Genomic DNA, 24882 nt, shown 5'->3' with positions numbered 1-24882 from the left:
CTTCATCTGCTGTGTGTTTTTCTGTCTTCTCATTTTGCGTATCTTAGTGTGTTTGGGGTCTCCTTTTTGCAGACTGCAGGTTCATAGTTCCCGTTGTTTTTGGTGGCTGTCCCCAGTGGCGAACGTTGGTTCAGTGGGTTGAGTAGGTTTCCTGGTTGGGGGGACTAGTGGCTCTGTTCTGGTGGATGAGGCTGGATCTTGTCTTTTTGGTGGGCAGGTCCACGTCTGGTGGTGTGTTTGGGGATGTTGGTAGCCTTATTATGATTTTAGGCAGCCTCTCTGCTAAGGAGAGAGGGCCCAGCCGCTCTGCGGATGGGGCTGTAGACCTGTCCTGCTCTTTGCTGGGGATAGGGTGCTCAGCAGTGTTCGTTGCTGGTCCTTGAGTGAAGCTGGGTATTGGTGTTGAGATGGAGATCTCTGGGAGATTTTCACCGTTTGACATTGCGTGGAGCTGGGAGGTCTCTTGTGGACCAGTGTCCTGAAGTTGGTTCTCCCACTTCAGAGACACAGCCCTGGTGCTTGGCAGGGGCGCCAAGAGCCTTTAATCCACACGGCTCAAAATAAAAGGGACAAAAAATAGAAATGAAAGAAGGAAGGAAGGAAGGAGGGAGGGAGGGAAGGGAGAAAGGAAGAAAGGAAGGGAGGAAGGAAGTAAGGTAATAATGAAGGAAGGAAGAAAGCAAGAAACGAAGGAAGGAAGGAGGAGAGGAAGAAAGGGAGGAAGGAAGAAAGGAAGGAAGGGAGGAAGGAAGGAAGAAAGGGAAGGAGGGATGAAAGGAAGGAAGAAAGGAAGAAAGAAAGGGAGAAGACAAAATAAAGTAGGATAAAGTATAGTTATTAAAATAAAAAAATAATTATTAATAAGAAAAATTTCTATTAATAAAAAACAGAAAAACGGGTCAGTCTAACCCTAGGACAAATGGTGAGAGCAAAGCTATACAGACAAAATCTCACACAGCAGCACACCCATACACACTCACAGAAAGTAAAAAGGGTAAAATAATAGTATATCTTGCTCCCAAAGTCCACCTCCTCAACTTGGGATGATTCGTTGTCTATTCAGGTTTTCCACAGATGCAGGGCACTTCAAGTTGATTGTGGAGCTTTAATCCGCTGCTTCTGAGGCTGCTGGGAGAGACCTCCCCCTCTCCTCTTTGTTCACACAGCTCCTGGGGTTCAGCTTTGGACTTGGCCCCGCCTCTGCGTGTAGGTCGTCCAAGGGCATCTGCCCTTTGCTCAGACAGGACGGGGTTAAAGGAGCAGCTGATTGGGGGGCTCCGGCTCACTCAGGCAGGGGGGAGGGAGGGGCACAGATGCGGGGCGAGCCTGTGACGTCAGAGGCCGGCGTGACGCTGCACCGGCCCGAGGCCTGCCGTGCGTTCTCCTGGGGAAGCGGTCCCTGGATTCTGGGATCCCGGAAGTGGCGGGCTGCACGGGCTGCCGGGAGGGGCGGTGTGGAGAGTGACCTGTGCTCACACACAGGCCTCTTGTTGGCGGGAGCAGCAACCTTAGCGTCCCACACCCGTCTCTACTGTTCGTGCTGACAGCCGCGGCTCGTGCCCGTTTCTGGAGCTCCTTTACATGGTGCTCTTAATCTCCTCTCCTCGTGCCAGAGGAAGCAAAAAGGCAAGAAATAGTCTCTTTTTTCTTCGGCAGCTCCGCACCCTTTTCTGGGGCTCCTTTAAGTGGGGCGCTTAATCCCCTCTCCTCGCGCCCAGGAAGCAAAGAGGGAAGAAAAGGTCTCTTGCCTCTTCGGAAACTCCACACTTCAACCGGACTCCCTCCCGGCCAGGCGTGGCGCACTAACCCCTTCAGGCTGTTTTCACTCTGCCAACTCCAGACCTTTCCCTGGGATCCGACTGAAGCCCGAGCCTCAGCTCCCAGCCCCCACCCGCTCTGGCGGGGGAGCAGACAAGCCTCTCGGGCTGGTGAGTGCCCGTCAGCACCGATCTGCTGCGGTAATCTCCCCGCTTTGCCCTCCGCACCCTGTGGCTGCGCTCTCCTCCGCGGCCCCGGAGCTTCCCCCTCCGCCACCCGCAGTCTCCGCCCGCAAAGGGGCTTCTAGTGTGTGGGAATCTTTCCTCCTTCACGGCTCCCTCCCACTGGTGTAGGTCCCGTGCCTATTCTTTGTCTCTGTTTATTCTTTTTTCTTTTGCCCTACCCAGGTAGGTGGGGAGTTTCTTGCCTTTTGGGAGGTCTGAGGTCTTCTGCCAGTGTTCAGTGGGTGTTCTATAGGAGAAGTTCCACGTGTAGATGTATTTCTGTTGTCTCTGTGAGGAGGAAGGAGATCGCCGCGTCTTACTCTTCCGCCATCTTTAAGCCATCTCCGAGATGGAGGTTTAGAAATTGAGTTTCAGTCTTGTTTAAGTCTCTTCTCATCAGACTGGTCTCGTGATTTCCTACACACCACGTTACTTCCTGTGTACCTTTTCTTGGTGTTGTTCATGCCTGGAGTGTCTCCTGTGCCTGCTCAAATCTTGATCCATTCTCCTTTGTACTGTGGAAGTTTGTCATGCTGGCTACTGTCAGAACTGATTTTACTTAAGTTTCTTGTTAAGCCACAAACCACACATTTTGTATATTTTCTGTTTTTTGTGTTTGTCTGTATTTTTGTTTGTTTGTTTTGTTTTGTTTTTCGGTACGCGGGCCTCTCACTGTTGTGGCCTCTCCCGTTGCGGAGCACAGACTCCGGACGCGCAGGCTTAGTGACCATGGCTCACGGGCCCAGCCGCTCCGAGGCGTGTGGGATCTTCCCGGACCGGGACACGAACCTGTGTCCCCTGCATCGGCAGGCGGATTCTCAACCACTGCGCCCCCAGGGAAGCCCTGTTTGTCTGTATTTTAATGTTTCTCTTCAAGAAATATTATGGGAAGGGAAATAGCAAGATGTAAAGAGGAAAAAAGTCATCGTGATCTTTAAATTGTTAGAACATGTATCTGCAATCATGATTATAACGCACTGTGGTATGTCTTAAAATAGGAAATATATGTCACTTCGCATAAGAACAGCAAACTCAGTGGTGTTAGTGGGCGTGTGTCATGGAAGTAATCACAAAGCAGGTGACTGTTAGTTGGAGTCCTGAAACATTAGTGTGTGTTCCCTGTGTCCAGTAGTGGTCTGGAGGGGTCAGGAAGCCTGCCTTTCAATTTGAGGGAACATAGGGTTTGAGGTCCTCTCTCTTCTATGGCTCTAGTATACTGCATAGCAGCTAATAAAATACTGGGTTTATAATTGACATTTAAATCGCTGATTGATCATCAAGATTGGGAAGTATCATTGGAAATGAAAATAGGAAGAGTCTTCAGATTTTTAGGTTTTTCTTTTTTTTCCTATGTCTCAAAAGGTATGTAGTATTTTACTGAGTGGTTGGGAATACAGTTTGCAGTATTCAGTGTATTCAGTTTTAGTATCTAAATACAATTAAACTGCTGCTGTTAACTGGAGTAACACTTTGTTACTGACAAGTTTTAGAATGCATCTGTTCATCAGTTACCTGTTTGGGAAGACTGCAGTTAATGATTTTAAGAATGTGGCTATAAACCTCCAATTGACTCAAGAAAAGCAAATGAGTCAAGATTGACAAATGTATATTGTGTGTGTGTGTATGTGTGTTTTTCCCTTTTAGTTATTTGGCAAGCTGTAAAGAACTCTATCTCTCTGAAGACAGTAAACTTCATGGGGTGTAATGTGACATGGCAGGGAGCAGATCACATGGCCAAGATCTTAAAGGTGATTTTTTTAATGTTTGAACTTTCATGAAAACATACGTGATTGATGCACATTAATATATTGATACAGATGGCAGTTAATTTTTGTCTTTTGGCACATGTGAGTGCAGCTTTCATTTTGTTGAAAGAATATGACCAGTTTTCAGTTTGGGATTCTACCATTTAGTAAAGATAGTCCACTTAATTTTAGAAATAAGAGATTTAATATATAATACATAATAATATTTTTATGTATTTTTATTTACTGAAAACGTTGATTGTGATACTGTGAAAAATTATGCCATTCTAGTCTTCAAGACTTAAATGAATCAAGTGTTTACCAGCTGCTGTAGTTTATAAGCTAATAAAAATCACCACATCAGCAATTTGTAAATATAGTTTTTAAAATAATGCCTTAACAACTTTACAGTGGTTACAATGACTGTATTTAGGCCTAAAGTTATTTAATAATTTGACATGAAGCCTTTTTAATAGTTTGATGGTGCAGATCAGGGATGGGTAAAGTATGGCTGGTGGGCCAGATCCAGCCCGTCGCCTGGTAGAGAAAGTGTTTTTGGAACGTAGTCGCATCCATTGTTTAGAAAGTGTTTTGGGAACATAGTTGCACCCATTGTTTACATGGTAGCTATGGCTACCTTCACCCTACGCCAGTGGGGTTGAGTAGTTGCAACAGAAACTGTATAGCCCACAAAGCTGGACATGTTTAAATTTAGATTTTAAAAATTGAAAAATTCTTTGATCCTATAGAGGGCAAGTCCGTTGACCACTGGGATTGAAAACAGTCAAGAACACGGGTGCCGAAGCCAAATGGCCTAGGTTCCAATTCCCTTTCTCCCATTTCATAGCTAGTGACCATGAACCAATCACTTAACCTCTGTGCCTCATTATGAGGTTGAAATGAACTAATTTGTATAAATAGTTTGTAATTGATTGCTGTTATTAGCAATCACTAATTTGTAAGTGATTGCTGTTATTTTTGCTTGGAGCTTTTAGAAGTTATTATTAATAGAAAAATGACACTCATGATTTTCGTCTTAGAGTGTCAAAGGCACTTTGAGTCCTTTATTTTTTCAAGAATGTAATAAGACTTTTTTCATGTAAAGTCACTGTTCCATATTACCAAAATTTATTTTATGAATATAAAGAATTGAATGTCTTTAAGACAAGACTTGTGGTGAAATGTGAAACCATTATTTTCCCAAAGGCACATCAAACTTGCTGTGCATAGTCCTGGCCTCTAAAGTCTGTGTGCATACCCTAGGTAGCACGTGAGATCCATTTTATAATACACTTTTAAAAATAATGCCTTGGACTTCCCTAGCGGTCCAACAGTTAAGACACTGCGCTCCCAATGCAGGGGGCCCAGGTTCGATCCCTGCTCAAGGAACTGGATCCCACACGCATGTCGTAACTAAGAGCCCACATGCCACAACTAAAAGATCTGGCATGTCGCAACTGAAGATCCAGCACAGCCAAATAAATAAATAAATATTTTAAAATAATAATAAAATAATGCCTTGGATTTAGGAAAAGAAAATATTAGAACCTATTTGCCTTTGTATCATTTTAAAACTATCTGTGTGGTGTATAATGTACATACATTATATGTATAGAACTTTGTGTATATAATTTGTTAATAAATAAGATGCATCTTAAAAAGTTTTCTTATGGGTTACCCTACCCAGTCAGGTGTTTGGAGACCATTGGAGGACAGAATGATGACATTTAGAGCCTCAGCAATCATAGAATTTAGGACCCATTCCCTGACTTAGAAGCTAAGGAAAATAATTCCTAGACTGTCATTGAGTTGTCCAGCTTTACATAACTGTTCAGAAACAGGTCATCCAGTGGCTGGAATCTAATCACTGACAGACTAGAATCTGGGTCACTGGACTCGTAAACCAGAATGACTGTTTAATTTCTCAGCTTGATTCGCCTGCCATATATGCTTGATATGTGTGTGTGTGTGTGAATCTCTGATAATAAGCCATACTCAGTAGGCACACCCTGTTTCCTTATTCAAGCATCTTAATTTCATCCCGTGAAATCTGTGAAGTATCAGACCACCAGAAGGCATGCAGACACCTGGGCTGAGAGTCTTCCTTCCAGGAGATCTGATCTTGACTGTATGGCTGGTTTGAGGAGCATCACTCTGAACTACAACACGCTCATTGGTGACCTGGGTGCAAGTGCTTTTGCGGAATCTCTTAGTGAGGATTTGTGGCTTGGAGGTAAATTCTAAAATTGAAACTATTGAATTTTTAATATGATATATGCTTAGCTTTTGGCATGATACTGTTGTGATAGGTTTTTTGTAAAGCCTTATTTTTCTGATAGGTTTTATTTTGCTTGTAAACTTTCTCTACGACTTGCATATATTCTTTTTTTTTTTTTTTTTTTGTGGTACGCGGGGCTCTCACTGTTGTGGCCTCTCCCATTGCGGAGCACAGGCTCCGGACGCGCAGGCTCAGAGGCCATGGCTCACGCGCCAAGCCGCTCCGCGGCACGTGGGATCTTCCCGCCCGGGGAACGAACCCGTGTCCCCTGAATCGGCAGGCGGATTCTCAACCACTGCGCCACCAGGGAAGCCCTGCATATATTCTTTATAGAAAATGCACAGTTACAAGAGAACAATTACCTATAATCTTAATACGCAGACATAATCAGTGTTCATTTTGTGTGTATACTTTCAGTCTTTTTTTTTCTATGAATATATTTTGTCCACTTGGGGATAACAAAAATAAAATTGTAATATACTTGCTATTTCATATTCCTGCTTTTTTTCATTTAATGATGTATCATTAAGTATTCCATCTTATTGATGTCCCATAGTTTAATCAGTTATTTGCCTTTCGATTTAGACAGTTTGCTTTTCCCTGTCAGAATCATTGTGAATACGTTGTATATACGTCTCTGTGTCCATTGGGATTACTTCTGTAGAGTAAGGAACTAGAAGTGGAATGACCTGAGTGTGACATACTTGTAAGACTTTTGATACACATCGCCGAGTTACCATCCAGAAATGCTATGCCAGTTTGTAGTCCACCCCAACAGTAGATGTGAAGCCTGCCTCTCACAAACACTGGCTTGTAGCACTTTTAAAAAAATGTAAAACTACAGAAGTGAGTACCTCTCCATTTTCTGTGCCAGTAGGATTACTCCCAATTTTATAACTTTTTTCAGTTAATTTAGTATGAGCATTTTGGCAAGTCAGTAAATTTGCATCTCCTGCATCGTTTTTTGTGATTGTTCAGTATTCCATTATGTGAGTATGCCACAGTGCACATAGCTTATCCATTCTTGTATATAAGCTTTGTCGAGTTTTTCACTTACAAATAGTACTCTGATATATATCCTTACCTATATCTCTGACTATTTCTTTTGGTTAAATTCTTAGAAAGAGAGCTGTTGGATCAAAAGGGTATAGACATTATTTCAAGGCTCTTCGTACAGAATCTTGGCTTAATCTGATAGGAGAATAACCACATTTTGTTTTATTTTGTATTCATTTGATTTACTGGTGAGGTTTACTGGCTGTTTGTATTAATCTGGCTATTTGGTTAATTAGAGCGTGTGTCCATTCTTCTGTAGTGAGAGCTTGTAAGGCTTGTATCATATCCTGTCAGATCCGTATGTCTGACTTGCTATTTCTGTGTGTCATGGGGGTGTTGAAAGACTCCAGTTACTTTAACGTGATGGTCCGCACAACACTTAAAAAAAGACTCACCATAGTTTCCTTTCATGGAATAGTTTTAAATACCTGTGCTTTGGTGATGATCCCTTTGGTTTAAATGAGTAGTTTGTTCAGCCCCAGAACGACTAGAACTCATGATCAGTTTTTCTGGTTTTTGTCTGACTTTTTATGGAGACAGTTCTTGACCATCATGCTTTCATGATAGGTTTTTAGTATGGATTGTCTGTTCACACATTGTTTGAATTTGTTATTATTTGTATCCTCTTAGACTTGTCTTTTTTGCTCTAAAACTAACACTTATTACATTTCTTCTATTTTGTTTTCTCCTTTGAAGTAGTTTCAAGTGTGATTTAGAGCTGAAGATCATGATCCAAAGAATGCCGTGCATCTCTGACCTCCACCAGTTTTTGCTCGTGAGGTTTACGTGCCACTGCCGCCCTTGCTAATTATGAACTGAGATTCATTTTGTGATGCTTTTTGCTCATAGGTTATATACAGTTCTTCTTCTGTATACAGTTATACAGTTCTGTAATTGTAAACTATGTTGGGTGATTTATTGGTACTAAAGCCAGGGTTATCATTGCACATCCAAGAAGAGGTTTTTAAATTGGATTATGCATTATGTGTGTGCGTATAGGTTTCTGTTGTTTTTCCATACCCCAAATTACAAGCCTGCCATGACTTGTGTTGTGCAGGACTCTTCCACACGTGAGAAACTGAGAGTTGTCTATATGTTAAATCTGTAGAGTTAGCCAGTGACCTTTTGTCTTTCATCAAAAGCACTTGACCTGCAGCACTGTGGCCTCACCAGTGAAGGAGCAAAGGCTTTACTAAAGGCCCTTGAAACCAACAGAACTCTGCTCGTTCTGGTAATAAGAAAAAAACCCACCGGTTGGTCTGTGGTCACTTTTTAAAATTGATTAACACATAGCAAAACAAAAAGAATTTGTTCACGTATTGACAGTTTTTAAAACTTACTGTGTTCAACTTTCCTCATCATATACAGTTGGCACTTGAACAACGTGGGGTTAGGGGTGCCGACCCCTACGCAGTTGAAAATCTGGGTAGAAGTTTATAGTCAGTGGTTCCGCATCTGTGGATTCAACCAACCTTGGATCGTGAAGGACGATAGTACATATTTATTGAAAAAAAATCCATGTGTCAATGGACCCGCGAGGTACAAACCCATGTTGTTCAAGTTTCAACTGTACTTTTCTAGTGTTGCACTTCCCTTATGTTTTTAGCAGATGATGTTGTAATTAAAGTGAATTATACTTGTAAATTCTTATCTCTACTCTGAATAGAGGTGACCCTAGATACTAAGCCTGCTTCCACCGAGAGCATTATTTCTTTCCTGTGCAACCTCTGAATTCTTGCAAGGAGTACTTTATTCATTTGTCAGATTCACAGGTATTTTTTTTAATATCTTCTGTGTGCCAGATACAGGTTTAGGCACTAGGGCTAAAGCAGTGAACCAGACAGACAAAAGTCTTGCCCTCATGGAGCTTACATCCTAGTGAAGGAGCTCAGATGGCAATGAATAAACAGATAAGTAACATAATTTGAGATAGTAGGAAGTGCAGAAATATCTTAATGTAAGGAGAGTGAAGGGGGGCAGGTAGGACTCCATTGGATAGGTTTGTTAGGGGACAGCGTCACTGGAGAAGTGGCACTTGCACAGAGACCTGAATGAAGAGAGGAGCAAGCCACGGAAGGTCCGGGGTAAGCACATTCCAGGACAAGGAGGCCGTGAGTGTGCAGGCATGTAGGTGGGTGGAGTATTTCAGGAGAAGCAAGGAGGCCGACATGGCCAGAGGACTGAGTGAAGAAGAGTGTGTTATGACGTGAGGTCAGGGTGCTAGCCAGGGGTCTGATCTTATAACGTCTCGAAGGCCAGAGTACAGATTTGGATTATTCTAAATGAGTAGTGGGTATTGAACTGGAAAAAGGCATGATCCAAATAGTATCTGAATAAGGTGAGCTGGTAGAGAGAAAGAACTTGGGGGGATAAAGAAGAGAAACAGGGAGACCAGTTGGGAGACTATCACAGTGGTCCAAATAAGAGATGTTTCTGGCTTAGCTTCGGTTGGAAGTTTGGAGCAAGTGAAAAGCGCTTGAATTCAGGTTGTGTTTTGAGGGTATAGCTTACAAGGCTTGCCGATAGATTGGATGTGGGGTATGAAGGAAATAGTAACACGGAGACAAGTCATTGATGATTATGTGTGCAACTGGGTGGTATCACTTAGAAGAAGGGGGCCGATGGGAGGAGCAGCTTTTGCGGGAATATCAGAACTTTGGTTTGCTCTCTTAGATGCCCTTTAGGTATCTAAGTGTCTGGACAGTGCTCAGACTCTACTTTCTATCCAAAGGTATCCAAAGCCACCTTAGATGCAAAATGTTTAAAGTTGACCTTTGCTGCTGCCAAAATCATAGCCACTGTGGGCAGTCTGCAGTATGTCATCTTAGGTTTCTGAGGAAGAAACTAGCATACACAAAGGAGGAAATAAGTGTACAAGTGCATAATGTAGATTTCATATTTAATTTTATGGGGAAAGCAATAATTAGTTGGCTTTTGGTTTTAAATGGAAATAGCCACTCATTGGGAAATAATTACTCTAATTTCAATTTATTTGACTTTAAATCATTCTGTGATGAAAGCAGTTATGAAAAAAGGTCTGCAGAATGGAAGGAGTGCCAAGTCAGAGCTATATAACATGTTTTAATTCTCTCAGAAGAATTTCTCTTTGTTTTATTTTATTTTTTGCGATACGCTGGCCTCTCACTGTTGTGGCCTCTCCCATTGCAGAGCACCGGCTCTGGATGCGCAGGCTCAGTGGCCATGGGCCACGGGCCTAGCTGCTCCGTGGCATGTGGGATCTTCCTGGACCGGGGCACGAGCCCGTGTCCCGTGCATTGGCAGGCGGACTCTCAACCACTGTGCCACCAGGGAAGCCCAAGAATTTCTCTTTAATGGCTTGTTTTTCTTTCCTTCTTAAAAGAAAATTATCAAGGTACCTTCTGCCATCTTATGTTTTTATTTTTATTTTTATTTTTAATAACATCTTTATTTGAGTATAACTGTTTTACAATAGTGTGTTAGTTTCTCCTTTACAACAAAGTGAATCAGTTATACATATACATATGTTCCCATATCTCTTCCCTCTTGTGTCACCCTCCCTCCCACCCTCCCTATCCCACCCCTCTAGGTGGTCTTTAGTGCACCATGGCTGGTGGATCTGCCATCTTAAAACTAAGTTTTTATTCAAATGAAATGGCTTTTCTGTTTTTGAAAATGGTGTGTGATGCTTTAATTTAGCTTCCCAGAAATGCAGATTGAAGACCTTTTATTAACTTAAAATATCTTAATTTGCAGTGAAGATCAAACCCTCCTCAATTACCTGTAACTTAAATGGCATATTTATCATTTCTCTCTCAGTACCAATGGATAAGTTCTCCATCGGTGAAGGAACCATCCAAAGCTGCTAGACAGAAAAAGAGAACTATAATTTTGGGAAGTGGTCGAAAAGGAAAAGCTACTCTTAGAATTGGCAACTCTTTCTTTTTTTTTAATGCTACTAGAACTTATACCCATTATATGTCCGGTGGGTTAAAATTAAAACATCCTTAATTATTATGCCTCAACGTTTAATTATTTCCTGAACGGTTAGCTATCAGTATTAATTGTGGTTCTTATGGAATGCACCTAGAATGTTCCTGACACATAGTGTTTAATATGTATTAGATATTAATTCTACTATGATAAAGCTCGTGAAGTGACAAAATCCATATCCAGATATGAGGTCACCTTTTCTCCCTTTCACGTGGGGTGCAGGCCTTGGGAAAGAGAGGGAAGCATGTGATGTGTCTAGTGACAACCCCAAAATAAAATAAAGCAGGCAGAGGTCTTGGCGCTTTACAGATATGAATAGCTTTTCTTGTCATCAGAGCCCTGTGAACAGACAGTGTTGTACAGCACCGCAGACAGATTAGGGTCAGGTACAGCAGGGAAGTGGATCAGGCAGGATAAGAACATGCGGAGAGTCGGCGGGGGCTGGTTCCAGTGGCTTTATTTACTAAAGAAACAACAAAAATCACAGATGATAATGATGGTTTTTTTTTTCCAAATATACGAATCAGTGGAAAAACTAGAAATGATCATGTTCAGAATTGTGATCAGTTGTGTCTAAATATGTAAAAGTCAGTTACTTTCCCGTAAGCCAGAAATAACAATAGAAAACAAGGAAAGATCCCATTCATAATAGTCACAAAAATTAGTAAATATCTAGAAGTCAGTTCAGTGTTCACCTGAAAAAGTCAGTGCAAAAGGATAGATGAAATAATTTAAACATACATGTTAACATTAATAAAATATAATGTTAACATATGATCCATCAACATATAAAGCCACTGGCACTGGCAGAGGGAAAGACAGATCGGTGGAAAAGTCCAGAAACTGGTCCCTGTTTACTTGAGAATTGTATTTTAACTTAGACAATTTTAAAGTCTAACTTGACTTTTTGTCTAATTGACTGATTGAAGCATTGCTAATTCATTTAAACAGAAATTAGATATTGGCATCACAGCATACACAAATTCTAGTCAGTCGAAAAGATGCAAGTGCAGCTAAATGCAATAAGCAAATACACAATACAGGAGAGAATTTCTGTCTAACTGTAGGGAGTACAGAAGCCTTCCTAAGTAAGCCATAAAACTCAGAGGCCATAAACTGAAAGATATTTAATTACATGAAAATGTAAAACTTTTCTACAGTTCAAGACATAAAAAAAACAAAATGACAGACACAAAAGTTTGGTAGTGTATTAACATATAAAGGTGACTGTTGATAGAGAGAAGAACCCACCAATAAATGAAAAAGGATAACCAAATTTTATAAAGGCAGGGGGTGGTTTCTAACTGTATGAGCAAACCACTCAGAAGAAACACAGCTGGCTACTACACAGATGAAGAGGGGCCAACTTCTTTAGGAAATGCAGGTTAAAACCATGGGATTTTCTTCCCTCTGATGGGCAGAAATTCTAAAGACTGATAACATCTGGTGTAGACGAGGGACCAAACACACTTTGCGTATGTTAAGTATAACAAATGTGTTCAAATTTGGAGTGAGGCTTGCAGCATCCATCAAAGTTCAAAACTCTCTTGCTCTTTGACCAAAGACGTTTACTTCTAGGCACCTGCCCTCTGCCAGTACTCTGCCTTGCACAGAGCGTGCATCAAACAGGCACCCGCAAGTCCGATGAGGGAGACTTACGTAATGGGGAAACTCTAGCGACAACCTGGATGTCCTTCGGGAGGGGTCTGATGAAGGAAATGAGGATCCATCTGTAGTAGGGAGGAACGTGTGTGTGGAGCTCGGGGAAGGCCTGTGAGCAGGCTGGGAAGATGGCCTGATACGTCATCAGGTCCAAAGGGAAAAGAGCAGGTGTAGAAAAGGACATGTCTCTTATTCCACTTAGAAACCCACCGTGTTTGTATTTGTAAATACTATATATGTATATATGTACATATTGAAACATGCATATATACATGTGTACACATTTGTGTATGTGATCCTGAAAATGCACAAAAGACTATTAATGGCAACCACCTCAATGGAAGGGAATAGATCTTTGTATTTTTAGTCTAGTTTTCCTAATCGTGTGCAAATTTAGACTTAATTTTTTATGTAAAAAATTAGGCAGTCAGGAGAGGCCTGGTGACTCTTTTGTGGGCTTCTCTCACCTCAGGATGCACTCTTCACACCCTTTCTTGTTTCTGGTTTGTCTTTTGCAGCAGACACCACTGAAAGGAGCATCTTGTCATCCCTTGCCAACCGCCTGCGGTTTTCTTGCGCCCTCTAAACCCTCACCACCTTTGTGAGCTGCTGTTTCCTACTGAGGTGAAGCCTTTCCCCTCACACACACCCCTCTGGTACCTTGGGAAGTCCCGGGGTTTCTCAGTTGGCATTCTAGAATACTCATCCCAGAGATGCAGTGGGTTTTTCAGCCACATGCATTTGGGGAAAACTGTGTTCCTGTATGAATTATCCTCTTGGGAGTTCACGATTCACCAGAGCTCTTGAGACGCTCCAGGAAGTTGAGTCAAGAAACCCTTGTAGCCCTGTTAATTCAGGATTTTCTAAATTTCTGAGACTGACTGTGGTACTGCTTTTTCGGTCACAACCATCCTCATCAGCTTCCATCATAGACTCCCTGGGCAGCGCTGCTCAGACTCTGTCCTGGAAGCTTTATAGTCCCAGGATTACCCGCTGCTTCCATGCCCACCCGGCCCCGTGCTGGTGCTCTGTCAGCCTGGCACCTTCTCCCTGCCCCCAACTCATTCAGGCCACAGGCCCTGCCCCCGCTCTGGGATTTGGTGATAACGCCTGGGAGCGGTGGGCCAGCACAGCCCACGGCAGTGTTCTGTGTGGCTCACAGGGTTCAATACACACAATTGGAGTCCTTAGTGGAACATGGGAAGATGACTTAACTGCAGATGTCTTATTTCATAATCCCCGTGTCTCTGAAAGTGGGAAAAACACACTGGGAGGGCCATATGTTTTAAGTAAAAGGGAGACTCTGTTTCTCTGTGGGAGTAAAGAACAGGCCCTCACAGTTAACAGGTAACATAGGGAGTTTGTGCTGAGTCTGTCGTGTTGGGCCTGTTATAGTCATTTCTATGACCCTTGGGTCCCTATTGACATTTGCATTTACTGCCCATGCTTGAAACTCCCCAGCGTCCCTGTCTTGGTAAGGAGCCCTGATTCTGTGGACCTAGAAGTTCTTTGTGGGAGCTTTCTAGCAGGCCTCTCCCCCAGTGTCCCCACCTCCAGCCCCTATGGCGGTCGTAGTGCTTTTTCGAAAACACAGAGCTCCTTGTTGTGCAGACCTGCATGCTCCTCGTTGATCCGATCGATCCAGTTCCCAGGAGAGCGTGTCTGCAGGGCCCTCTGCGGTCTGCAGTCGTGCCCCCAGCCAGGCACCCAGCACCCCAGGTGCTGCAGAGAACTTGCTGGGGTCCCCTGTGCCTTGGCAGAGACAGCTCTCTGCCAGATGCCCTTCCTTCGTCTCCCCCTGTCCTGCCCCTCCCACCTCCCTTCCTCTGAAACCTTCAGCCTTCTGTGTGGCAGAGTTACTTGCTCAGCTCTGTGCTTCCACAGCGCTTGTCGTGTGGCATTTGAATTCCCTCCACAGCCGTTTTGCCAGGTTGTGAGCAGCTGATTCCCCTTCATCGTTTTCTTCCCTCAGCCCCACACCAGGGACGCTCTCGGGCACCGTGCAAAGTTAATCTTCAATTTCTAGTTGTTATGACGTTGTTGCTGTCATGGTACCACCTACGTTCACAGTAGGATGGGTAAATGTGTGTGGGATGACTGTAAATACAGATTCTTTGTAAATGTAGGTTCCTAATTCTTCCCCCTTGTAATATGTTTTCCCCTTAAATCACGTGTCCTTTTAGCTGCTCCAGCTCTATCATTGGACTGTCACCTGGGGAGCCTGAGGCAGCAAAATATCAAAGAGGGTAGACACTACATTTTTAATGTAAATGTCAACCAGGATACCTGCTAGCTGTGCAAAGGGGCCCCAGAATTCAGGCTCAAAGCCTATTACCAGATAGTTGGTTTCCCTGCTTGTGTCTCTTCTCTCTGTCCATGTGCACTTGACTCCTATTAACTTTCACAGGAATTATGTGTGTGCCCTGAGGGGCGAGCATAGCTTTGAACGGGGGCTTCCTCACACTGCTTTTCTGTCTTGTTTACTTTTAATGAATCCACCCTGTAGAAGTGGAAGAATGACAGGATGTGTTTGAGAAAATTTAGAGAGTTATTACATATTTTCCCTGTAATCCAGAATAGCATGCCAGCTCTTCTTCTGTTTGTCTCCTTTGGTTGTCAGTGGAAGATAATTTTGGCTTGCTTACTTTCCAAATGAGAATCTGAAGTCCAATACAAACATACCCTAGGTGAAACGTGACCCATTCATTTTTGAGAGTCTGTATGAGGCCTTTGCAAGGTGTGGAGAATAAAGGGACAGATTTATTGGCTTCAATAGATACATACATAGCATTGAATGTGTTCCAGACACTGTTCTAAATTCTATCAGTTATCTACTTTTGCATCACAGAACACTTCAAGACAGTGACTGAAAACCACAGCCATTTCTTGTGCTCAGGATTGTTTTCAGTCAGCAGGTGGGGCTGGGCTTAGTGGGGTGGTTTCTGCTGCTGGTCTCATCTGAGATCACTTATTCAACCAAAGTCATCTGGTGATCCACCTAGAGTCTAAATGGCCCCCCTCATCTGTCTGGCAGCTGGTGCTGGCTGTGGGCTGGGCCCGTTATTTCCAGCAGGCTAGCTCGGGCTTGCTTACATGGCAGTGATATTTTCAGAGGGCAGGTAGAGGAGCTGCATGCCCCTTGAGGCCTCAGCTTGGAAGTTGCACAGCATCACTCCTGTTGCAGTCTCTTGGTCAAGGCGAGTCCGCAAGGCCAGCCCAGATTCAAAAGGTGTGGAGCACTAGGCCCCACCTCTTGCTGGGAGGGCTGCAGAGAATTTGTGGCCATTTAGTCCTCACATCAGAGAGGCACAACAGAGAGATTGAGTCACCTGTTCAAGGTCACACAGCTCGGGACAATACAGTGTTTTAAGTGCTTTGACAGCTGCTGCTCATTATTTTTAAAGCTTACAGCCACTATTCGGACCAACTTATTGTTTTTCTCTGCAGCCTTGTAGAGAAAGGGTCATTCACATTGCTGTGTGACTGCCATGGGTTGGAAGCTTCATATATGTTGTAGCATTGAATTGTCATAACTAGTATAAAATGGAGATATTATTATTATTCCCAATATTCAGATGAGGAAACTGAGGCTCTTGGAAATTAAGTATGAGTCGCATAAGAGAATGTTAGCTCACTGTTCCATATGCAAGAATGGTCTCCCTATGTAAATTATAAATGTCCTGCCACAGATCTTTTTTTTAATCTCTTGTTTGCATCTGGAAAATGGTTTTTAAAACTTTTCTGTTACTTTGTTAATGGCAGTTGCACATTACAGAAAAAAATCTGGAACAAGAAACATGTTTTTCAGATGTCCAGTGGTGCCCCAGAATAGAAGCAAGATGAATATTGCATTTCGCATTGGCAACACCAAAGGAGATGATCCTTTAGAAAAAAGATTTCGCGACAAAGCTCTTGAACTCAGTATGATCTCCCTGAAAGGGCATAGTTGGTGAGTACACGTCCCATCCAGAAGCTTGTCAGAGAACTGGTTTACTTTTCAGACGCTGAAGGAAACACATGTAGGAGGCTGCCCATCCTGGAGTAGCAGGTACTGTAACTCGTTGGGAAAGACCATTTGTTACGGGGGTTCTCCTGCTGCTGCTTACAGACCCCTTAATACGGTTCCATGGCCGAGAGCATGGCGTGGCCACACTTTCTAGGAGCTTTGGTCAGAATTACCTTTGAAAATCTCTGCTCTGACAGCACAAAGGGTGCCATCCCATGTCTGGTGCAGCTGGCAGAAGCCCGTTCAGTGTAAGAACAGACACTGTTGCTCCCCTGAACATCAGAGAGAGTAGTTAATTCTGTAAGCCCCATGGAAGATGTATGTTCTCACGCATGAGAATAGCTGCCCGCTCCCTGCCCCCTGCACGGCAGGCTCATCGAAGACTTGAGCTAACCTAGGTTACCTGTGAGCGTTAGAAAGGAATTTTCTAATGACTGAGATGTGTGATGCTCCTGGCCACCTGCGTTGGCTTTCAGGTGGGAGGTTGGACACGGTGGTGTCAGGTGCTGCGACCCTCGCAGGAGCTGTTGACGGGAAGGAGGGTCGTCGTGATGCTCAACCCGGTGCTCCTGCTCTTAGCGGCTGCATCGGTGGTTCTTCTGGGTCCGTGGGAGGCATTCGGGCCTCTCTGCATAACGCTGTCACCATCGAAGATGTCTAGAAGCTGGCAGCCTTTGTGAAGCATTTTTTGGAGATGCTCCAGCTATGAGCACATGCTAACCAATATACACTCTGCCCTTGAACAGTGTACAAAATTGAAAGTCACTTGGGCATGGCTAAAAAACCTAAACACACACAGTAGTTTTCTCGAACGAACATGCTTATGATAGATTTTCTTCGTTTTTCAGAGAACAGCAAAATATCCACAGCTATGCCAAGCTGTTGAAATTTAACCTTAATTCTGACTTGAACTGGAAGCTTTTCAAAAATCTTCTCTTGGGGCTTCCCTGGTGGCGCATCGGTTGGGAGTCCACCTGCTGATGCAGGGGACACGGGTTCGTGCCAGTTCCAGGGATCCCATATGCCGCGGAGCGGCTAGGCCTGCGGGCCATGGCCGCTGAGCCTGCACGTTGGGGCCTGTGCTCCGCAGTGGGAGAGGCCACACAGTGAGAGGGCCACGTATCGCAAAAAAAAAAAAAAAAAAGAAAAAGAAATCTTTTCTTGCTTTTCTACCAAATGCTAGCTGCTGTTGTCTTTGCTTCTACTTTTTCTGCCTAGATCTCATATTCAGAGCCGCCTGTGGGTTTAATTATATGCAAATTGCAGGTTATTGCTTATAGAGACACACAGCATGGAGGGTGGGTGGGGCCCTCTAGGTGCTGAATTCTGATCCTTTGCAAGATGACAGCAGTGGGGTCTTCTGGTTTCTTTCCTTATATGGTTATTCTCATAAAGCGATAAAATTGACTTACTATATGTTTATGTAGCAAGGTCTGTTTTTAATACCATGTAGTTTATATCTCTATGCATTTATATCTCTGTGCCTTTATATTTCTAATAATACGGTTCTTGTTGGGATATGTTGAGACTTTGAGAATTTGTCAGGATCCTTGGCCTTGTGCATTAGAGTGTTACGTTCTCAACAGTTGTGTGCCTCCCCTTCCCCCTCCCCTCTCGCGTTTTAAGCTGCTTCACCAGATTTGGAAGCTCCCTGATTCGCCTTTACTTTCCTTTCAGTGGGTAGAGGACGGTTGGTTGTTTGGTTGGTTCTTCGTTTTTCAGCTATGCTGTTAAACTAAAAATCTCTGTTAAATTCCCTTACTGTTTGTTCACGTGACTGTTCTCTTTCTGGTGTTTGACCAGTGATGCTGTGAGTTCGGGAAGATCTTTGCTGAGGAGTCTTTTCCCCTATTGTTCATCCATTGTCAGTGTTTTATGTTGACCGTGTGAAGGACATTAAAGTCCTAAAACATCTAAACCTTAGTCAGTGAATTTCTTTACATGCTTTTTAGACAGATTGTTCTTTTACGAACTTCATGTTGGGAAAACTTGAGTCTAAAAATAGCGTCTGTGAAGGGTATTTTGTTCAGAAAGGTGTAAGACTTGAATCCTGTCCATCCATGTTTTTAAAGATTCAGCATACTGGTAGCTTTCCGTTGGCTTTTGGAATGGACATTGTCCACAAACCACCTTACAACACAGCTCACGGTATAAAGTTGTATGAACTTTGTCCCACTTAGGCTGGAAACATGCCGCTTGGACAGTTTTGAGCTATCTTCGTGTTTCGTTGTATTGTGTAATGAGGACTATACTGATCTTTCGTCCGAGCTCTGCACCAATTGGTTGGGTTAGTTGGGTTTCCTGCTTAGGGCTCAACCTTGCCAGTCTTGGTTCTCTCATCTCTAAAAAGGAGGATTGAAATAACTCCCTGACTGATCTCGGGGATGTTTGAAAGCTGAAAACAAGGGCTCAGTGCAGGATGTGACTGTTTAAACACAGTAAATGTTTCAACAGCAAAAGCCGGACAGTCCATGGACGCCATCCAAGTGTTCACATATAATAGTGCTCAGAGTCTATTTTGCCTCTTTCCTCATCCATTCATCTGATGGTCACAAGTCCCTGTGGTTTGTACCGGCCCCAAGTCTCTTGAATCTCCGCTTATTTCCATTCCCGTTGCCACAGCCAGCTCTGTCAGCGCTCCGCGGATCATGTCAGCAGCCTCCTCTGGCCCTCCCTGCCCCGACCAGCACAGCCCGTTGGACGGTCACTTCCCCTTCGTGCTCCTCCTTGGTGCGTAAAAAAGCCCAGACTTCTGAGCCTAACAGTCACAGCTTTGTGGTGTCTGGTCTGGCTTCTTCTTTCTTGTGTTTCTGGTTCTTGGAATGTGGCGTGCATATATGCCCATGCTACGTCGAGTAAGCCTGGAGATCCTGTCCCGGCTCAGCAAGACTGACGTTCCTTCAAGACACCTGCCAACCTCCTGCCCTTGTTTGTGTCTCCTGCATTGGAAGGATGCTCTTTTCCTTTGTTCTTATAAGCGTGACCCGTTTATCTCATCACAGCACCTTCATTCTGTGTTTTCCTGTACCGAGGGTGTCTGCTTACGTGCCTTCCCCATCAGAGCAAGAACTAAGCCCTGTTTCTCCACCTCCATCACCTGGCACCCTGCCTTGCCCTTAGAAGGTGCTCAACTACTGTCTGTTTAATGAATGGAAAGGTAGGGCTTCCTGAATTTCACAAACAGCCTGCAGTAAAGGCAGAGGTACAATTTCACATACATGGATGTTTTAATTTTTCAAAAGCTTACTATGTAATTTCATTGTTTACTAAAATTTAAAATCTTGGAGGGCTCCCAGACTCTTCTTTACATATGTGCGAAAGTGTTTGGAAAACGGTGAGCCACTGCATTCACACCAGGACAAAGGAGAGTCACTGTTGTCTGGAGCACGGATAGCTGGGAGGTACTCATGGAGCGAAAACCTTGACCTTTGTATGTCTCAAGTGAGTGAACGGACGCCAGTCTGTTGACCACGTGGAGAGAGGGGAAGGGGAGATAAGGATGCAGGCCCCAGGTCAACAGGCTGCGGGAGCCACAACTGGCCAGTCTTTAAGAGGAAAAGCAAAGTGGACAGACAGGTGTCTTTCCGGCCTTGGGAGATCTGTGTCAGCCTTGGTGGCCTCACGTTCCTTTAGAGCCTCCGCAGTGTCCTCCTCCTTCTCCCAAACTGCTTTTGACTATTTTTGTCTTTCACAATGTGACAGCACATAATCATGTTCCTACCACCTAAGTGAGAAAGAACAGATTTGCTCCCACGTTGTTTATGTTTACCTCCACACACCGCTTCATCCCCAGCACTGTGGCTCTGTTCTTTGCCTGCACAAGAAACAAAATTGTTCTGTTCCGCGCTAGTCTATGTTTACCTAAACATCTAATGCTGTCTCGTCACAACTTAGCAGATGCTGGAAGGTTTGGCAAGCCCTTAGGTGAACTATGTGATGTAACAAATAATTAGTCCCTTTTTTCCCCTTTAGAGCTTAAGGAGCCGCTGAGACCCCGTAAAATGGACAAGACCCATTGATAGATGTCTAGCTCTGCCTAAGTCCCTTGCAGGTCTGGTCTTGTATCACTCTGGGATTAATGTTTGTTGTATCGTGTTCTTTGGAAGGAAAATAAAATGAGGAAGAATTTTCTCACATTTGATCTGAATGAACAGAACTAAAAAGTGAAATTCTACTGCATCTGAGAAGAAGTCAATCACTTTAATTGCAAAGAAGATTCCCTGCCTCTGTTAGAAATTGCACTCTTGATAATTTAGAATCAGAATCCATGACAGTTTGTGATGAATTGGCTCCTTTTGGGCTAAAGAAGGTAAGAAGTTCTAATTACCCCTGGATTATTCCAGAGTGGGTAAAAAAAAGTAAAAATTAAAACTAACAAAAAACCATTTCCTATTATAAATAACAATGGAATTTAGTCTGCTATTATACCTTCAGACCTACTGTAGGACATGCTGTTCTTTGCTGTTCCACTTGAGGCAGGATTCACAGTTTTTCTAACGGGTACAGATCACTATGCCTGATACTGTGAGCAAATGCTATACTTGAGCTCCACTCTTGTCTCTCTCAGGCTTTGTTTAGTATTGTGTAACATGTAAATACATACTGTCAACCTCCAGCATGATACCAGGCACATAATAGAAACCCAATAAATGTTTCACTGTGAGTGGAGTATAAGTTGATAGAATATTTTCGAAGGTTGATTAGGCAGATTAGATTGATTGAAAATCTTTCAATATATATATATTTTTTGGTGGTACGCGGGCGTCTCATTGTTGTGGCCTCTCCCGTCGCGGAGCACAGGCTCTGGACGCGCAGGCTCAGAGGCCATGGCTCATGGGTCTAGCTGCTCCGCGGTATGTGGGATCTTCCCAGACAGGGGCACGAACCCATGTCCCCTGCATCGGCAGGCGGACTCTCAACCACTGTGCCAGGGAAGTCCCTGAAAACAGGGAAGTCCCTGAAATATTTCAATATTTTAAGTTTTCATCTCTTTCATTCCAGAAATTCTATGTCTAGAAATTTATATATAGCTATATACATTTATAAAGAGGTTCACATTGCAGCCTTTCTGTAACAGAGAAAAAAACGAAAAAAACCCCGAACTGAAAACAACTAAAAGTCCATCAGTATTGCACTGGCCATGTAAATTATGTAATGTGACGCAGCTATTAAACAGAAGAGAATGGATGTACGCACAAATTGGGAAAATCACTATCCAAGAGAGATTGTAGACTATGTATAGTATACTGCTCTTCTATAAAATACAGGCTATCCATTACGTAGAAATACTTACATACAAGATACAACAAGTGTGAACGTAAGCACTTGGGAAATATCTGAAAGAACCACACACGAAACTGGGAGAGTGGAACAACTTTCCATGTCCTTTATCATGGGAATTCGGAAGGGTACACACACGAACTAATGGGCCTCTGCTGCCATCGTCCGGTTAAGGGGGGAATTGCAGGCGTCTGAGTCCTCTTTAGTAATCAAGCGTCTGAGTCGGCCGGCGTGATGACGTCATCTCGACGGGCGGTGGCGCGTGCGCAGTAGAAGGAGGTCCGCGAGGTACGCGGGCTTCAACCTAGGCGCCTGTGGTTCGGTTCCTTGTGCTGACACTGGGGGCGCCGGGTTGACGACTTAGGCACTCTTGGTGTTGGGTGGGCGGCATGTTGAGGGTCACATGAGCCAGTGGCATCATGCCCGAGGGCGGTGGGGTCAGGGTCGCGGCTTTTCCGGACGTTCGTCGGCCAAGAGGAAAGAACGCACATCCCGGAAAGGTAATACACTTGGCCCCTGGGCGTTGCGGGTGGAGCTCAGAGCCCCTGGGCCTGGGCTTTGTCTTTTCTCTCTCCTGTCACTGTTGCCCCGCGCGCTGCCCCGTCCGCGCTGTGCTAGAGGATATTGGTCGTCTCCCGGCTCAGTTCACAGTAGCTGAAAGCGACGGTGTGTGATGTTCTGATTTCCCCCCATCGTTTTAAAAGGGAGGCTCTGGCCATTGCTCCTCGGGTAACATGCAGAGGAACTGCTTTTGAAGATGGGACTGTCAGTGTTAGGGACACTCCTTAATTACCAAAATAGAATCCCCTTCAATTCCTCAAGCTGTGTTGTTTTGGCACAGAAAATGTGAGTAAGAGGAACTCGAACTAAGTTTGAGTGAAAAAACGCACCGGTACCGCCGAATTTTCCATCGAAACAGTTGATCTGTGTTGTCTCTAGGAATTATAAAGGGCGTACTGTTGCTTCCTAACCGGTGTCATTTGAGAGATCTACCTCTGTACGTTCAAATGATTAATTTGGAGACTTTGCTCATGTGTGCAGTAAACCCTTTAATTCCCTAAGACCTTCCTTTCCTCCATGTCATACCCCATAAAGCCCGCTTCAGTTTATCTCCTGAATTTCTTTTGAATCTGTCAACTCTTCCTCAACATCTAATACTGAACTTGCCTGTCGGTTGCAATTAGGTCCTAACTAGCGTCCATATTTCTTGTTTCCTTCCAGTCCATTCTTCACACAAGAAACCTTAACAGCAAGTTGGAGCATTGCTCATAACCATCGCTCCAAAACATTGTTTTGAGAATAGAAAACCAACTGTTGGCCTTCAAGTCTCTGCGTGGTCTAGAATCCTCTCTGCTTCTCTAGCCCCATCTTGTGCCACTTTTGTCCTCACTTTCTATGCTTCAGACACACTGAATTAACCTTAGTTCTAACTCATCTTACAGAAGTCAGTTCAGATATTAGTTTTCACTGTGAATCCTAGCCTTAAGGAATTTTGTTATCAGGTTTTGTATGAGGACTAAAAATAAACTGGGAAGTGGAAGAATTGAGTTTAAACTATTTCAGTCAACACGCGTGTATTCCTGATACCTTAGTAGTCAACATCGGGCTAGGTTTTATCAGGGATACAGAAGTTCTGGCCGTCTCTGGTTTTAGATATCCCTCATTTGTTGAGACCTTTGCATTGTTTAGTTGCCTTTTATCTGTTTTCAAGACGGGAAAACAGGAACAAGGGAAGTATAGGTTATTACTAGGTGGGGTTGAATAAGTGGAGCAGCACAATGCAAAGAAGAAAGAGGAGAGAGACCTAGTATAGAGGGATATGATTTCCATTTTCAAGGCGCGTTCATCCTATGCAGGGAGACAGCCTAAGATAAAATTTGCCTAACAAACAGTATATTATTAGGTGGAAAGAGTATCTCCCAGTGGGACAGCGGATGCCTGGGACTCGTTGCATTGCTTTCAAAGTTCCTTTAAAAAAGGTAAGTGAAAGTTAATACCGTATGCTTCCAGAAATCTGAATTCACCATATAGAGCCCTGGCTCTCAACCCTGTCGTAGTCCATTTTCCCTTTTTATAGCGAATACTTTTTAATACCTCCTTTAGTATCCAGAAATGGAATTCATAGATAAATACAGCCTACTTTTGTATTTAATGTAAAAAAAAAGCCAATGGAATGCCGTAACTATAAATAAAGGACAAAATACTTTATAAGAAAGTAATATGTATCTCAGTATGTAAATGTTTGGGGATGACTATACTGGAAATAAAGAAATAGTCAGTTACTTGTACCATGAATGCAATAAACTATGGACTTTGATTGATAATGATGTGTCTGTGTTGGTTCACGAATTCTAAGAAATGAAGCACACTGGTATGGCACGTCGATAATGGGAAAGGTTGTGTGGGGTGAAGGAGAGAGGGTATAAGTGGGAACTGTGTACTTTTTACTCAGTTTTGCTGTGAATCTCAAACTGCTCTAAAAGTAGTCTACTAATTTAAAAAGAAAAGTGTGTCGCTGGCACTTGAATAACCAAACAGATCAATGGAACAGAGTACATAAATAAGGCAAATACGTAACAGAATGTTTAGCAGTGAAAGCCATCCTTCATATAGGTAGATATTCAGGAAGTATTTATGTGTCTATTTACAGGCACTCTGCTTGGAGCTGGCGATACAGTGGTAGGCAAAATTGATGTGGTCCCTTCCTTCTGGGAGTTTACAGTCTGGTTAGGAGATCAACATGAAATAAACAAACATAGAAGTAAATGTCTAGAAGTAGGCTTATTTTCTTTTGTCTAATCTCTCTAGGGGAAAGGATTGAAATACCGCTTGTAAATTCCAGAGCAGGAAACTTTACTTTGAATCTCATTTGTTAGCATCACAGGGTTTGAATAAATGGAT

General features: G+C 43.5%; 1 protein-coding gene and 1 pseudogene across 1 annotated transcript; both read left to right on the top strand.

Moving 5' to 3' along the window:
- The first annotated feature begins 2945 nt into the window (after nucleotides 1–2945).
- Nucleotides 2946–17362, top strand: LOC136794136 (centrosomal protein of 78 kDa-like). Its single transcript, XM_067033311.1, has 8 exons — nucleotides 2946–2964; nucleotides 3627–3730; nucleotides 5786–5960; nucleotides 8204–8314; nucleotides 10061–10126; nucleotides 10858–10971; nucleotides 16458–16616; nucleotides 17178–17362. Exons 1-8 carry the CDS (start codon nucleotides 2946–2948, stop codon nucleotides 17360–17362), a joined length of 933 nt encoding a protein of 310 aa, XP_066889412.1.
- A 4896-nt stretch (nucleotides 17363–22258) lies between these two features.
- Nucleotides 22259–24882, top strand: part of LOC131755463 (RNA/RNP complex-1-interacting phosphatase-like) — a 177115-nt pseudogene continuing 174491 nt past the window's right edge.

Source organism: Kogia breviceps, chromosome 4 (genome assembly GCF_026419965.1).
Source record: "Kogia breviceps isolate mKogBre1 chromosome 4, mKogBre1 haplotype 1, whole genome shotgun sequence".
NCBI classification, from domain to species: Eukaryota; Metazoa; Chordata; class Mammalia; order Artiodactyla; family Physeteridae; genus Kogia; species Kogia breviceps.
This window is presented reverse-complemented; position numbering and strand designations above follow the sequence as displayed.

Coding starts and splice junctions, on each gene's coding strand:
- LOC136794136 (XM_067033311.1), top strand. Junction 10,127..10,857: donor TGGAAGGAGTGCCAAGTCAG/AGCTATATAACA, acceptor CATTTCTCTCTC/AGTACCAATGGATAAGTTCT. Junction 16,617..17,177: donor CGACAAAGCTCTTGAACTCA/GTATGATCTCCC, acceptor GTTGGCTTTCAG/GTGGGAGGTTGGACACGGTG.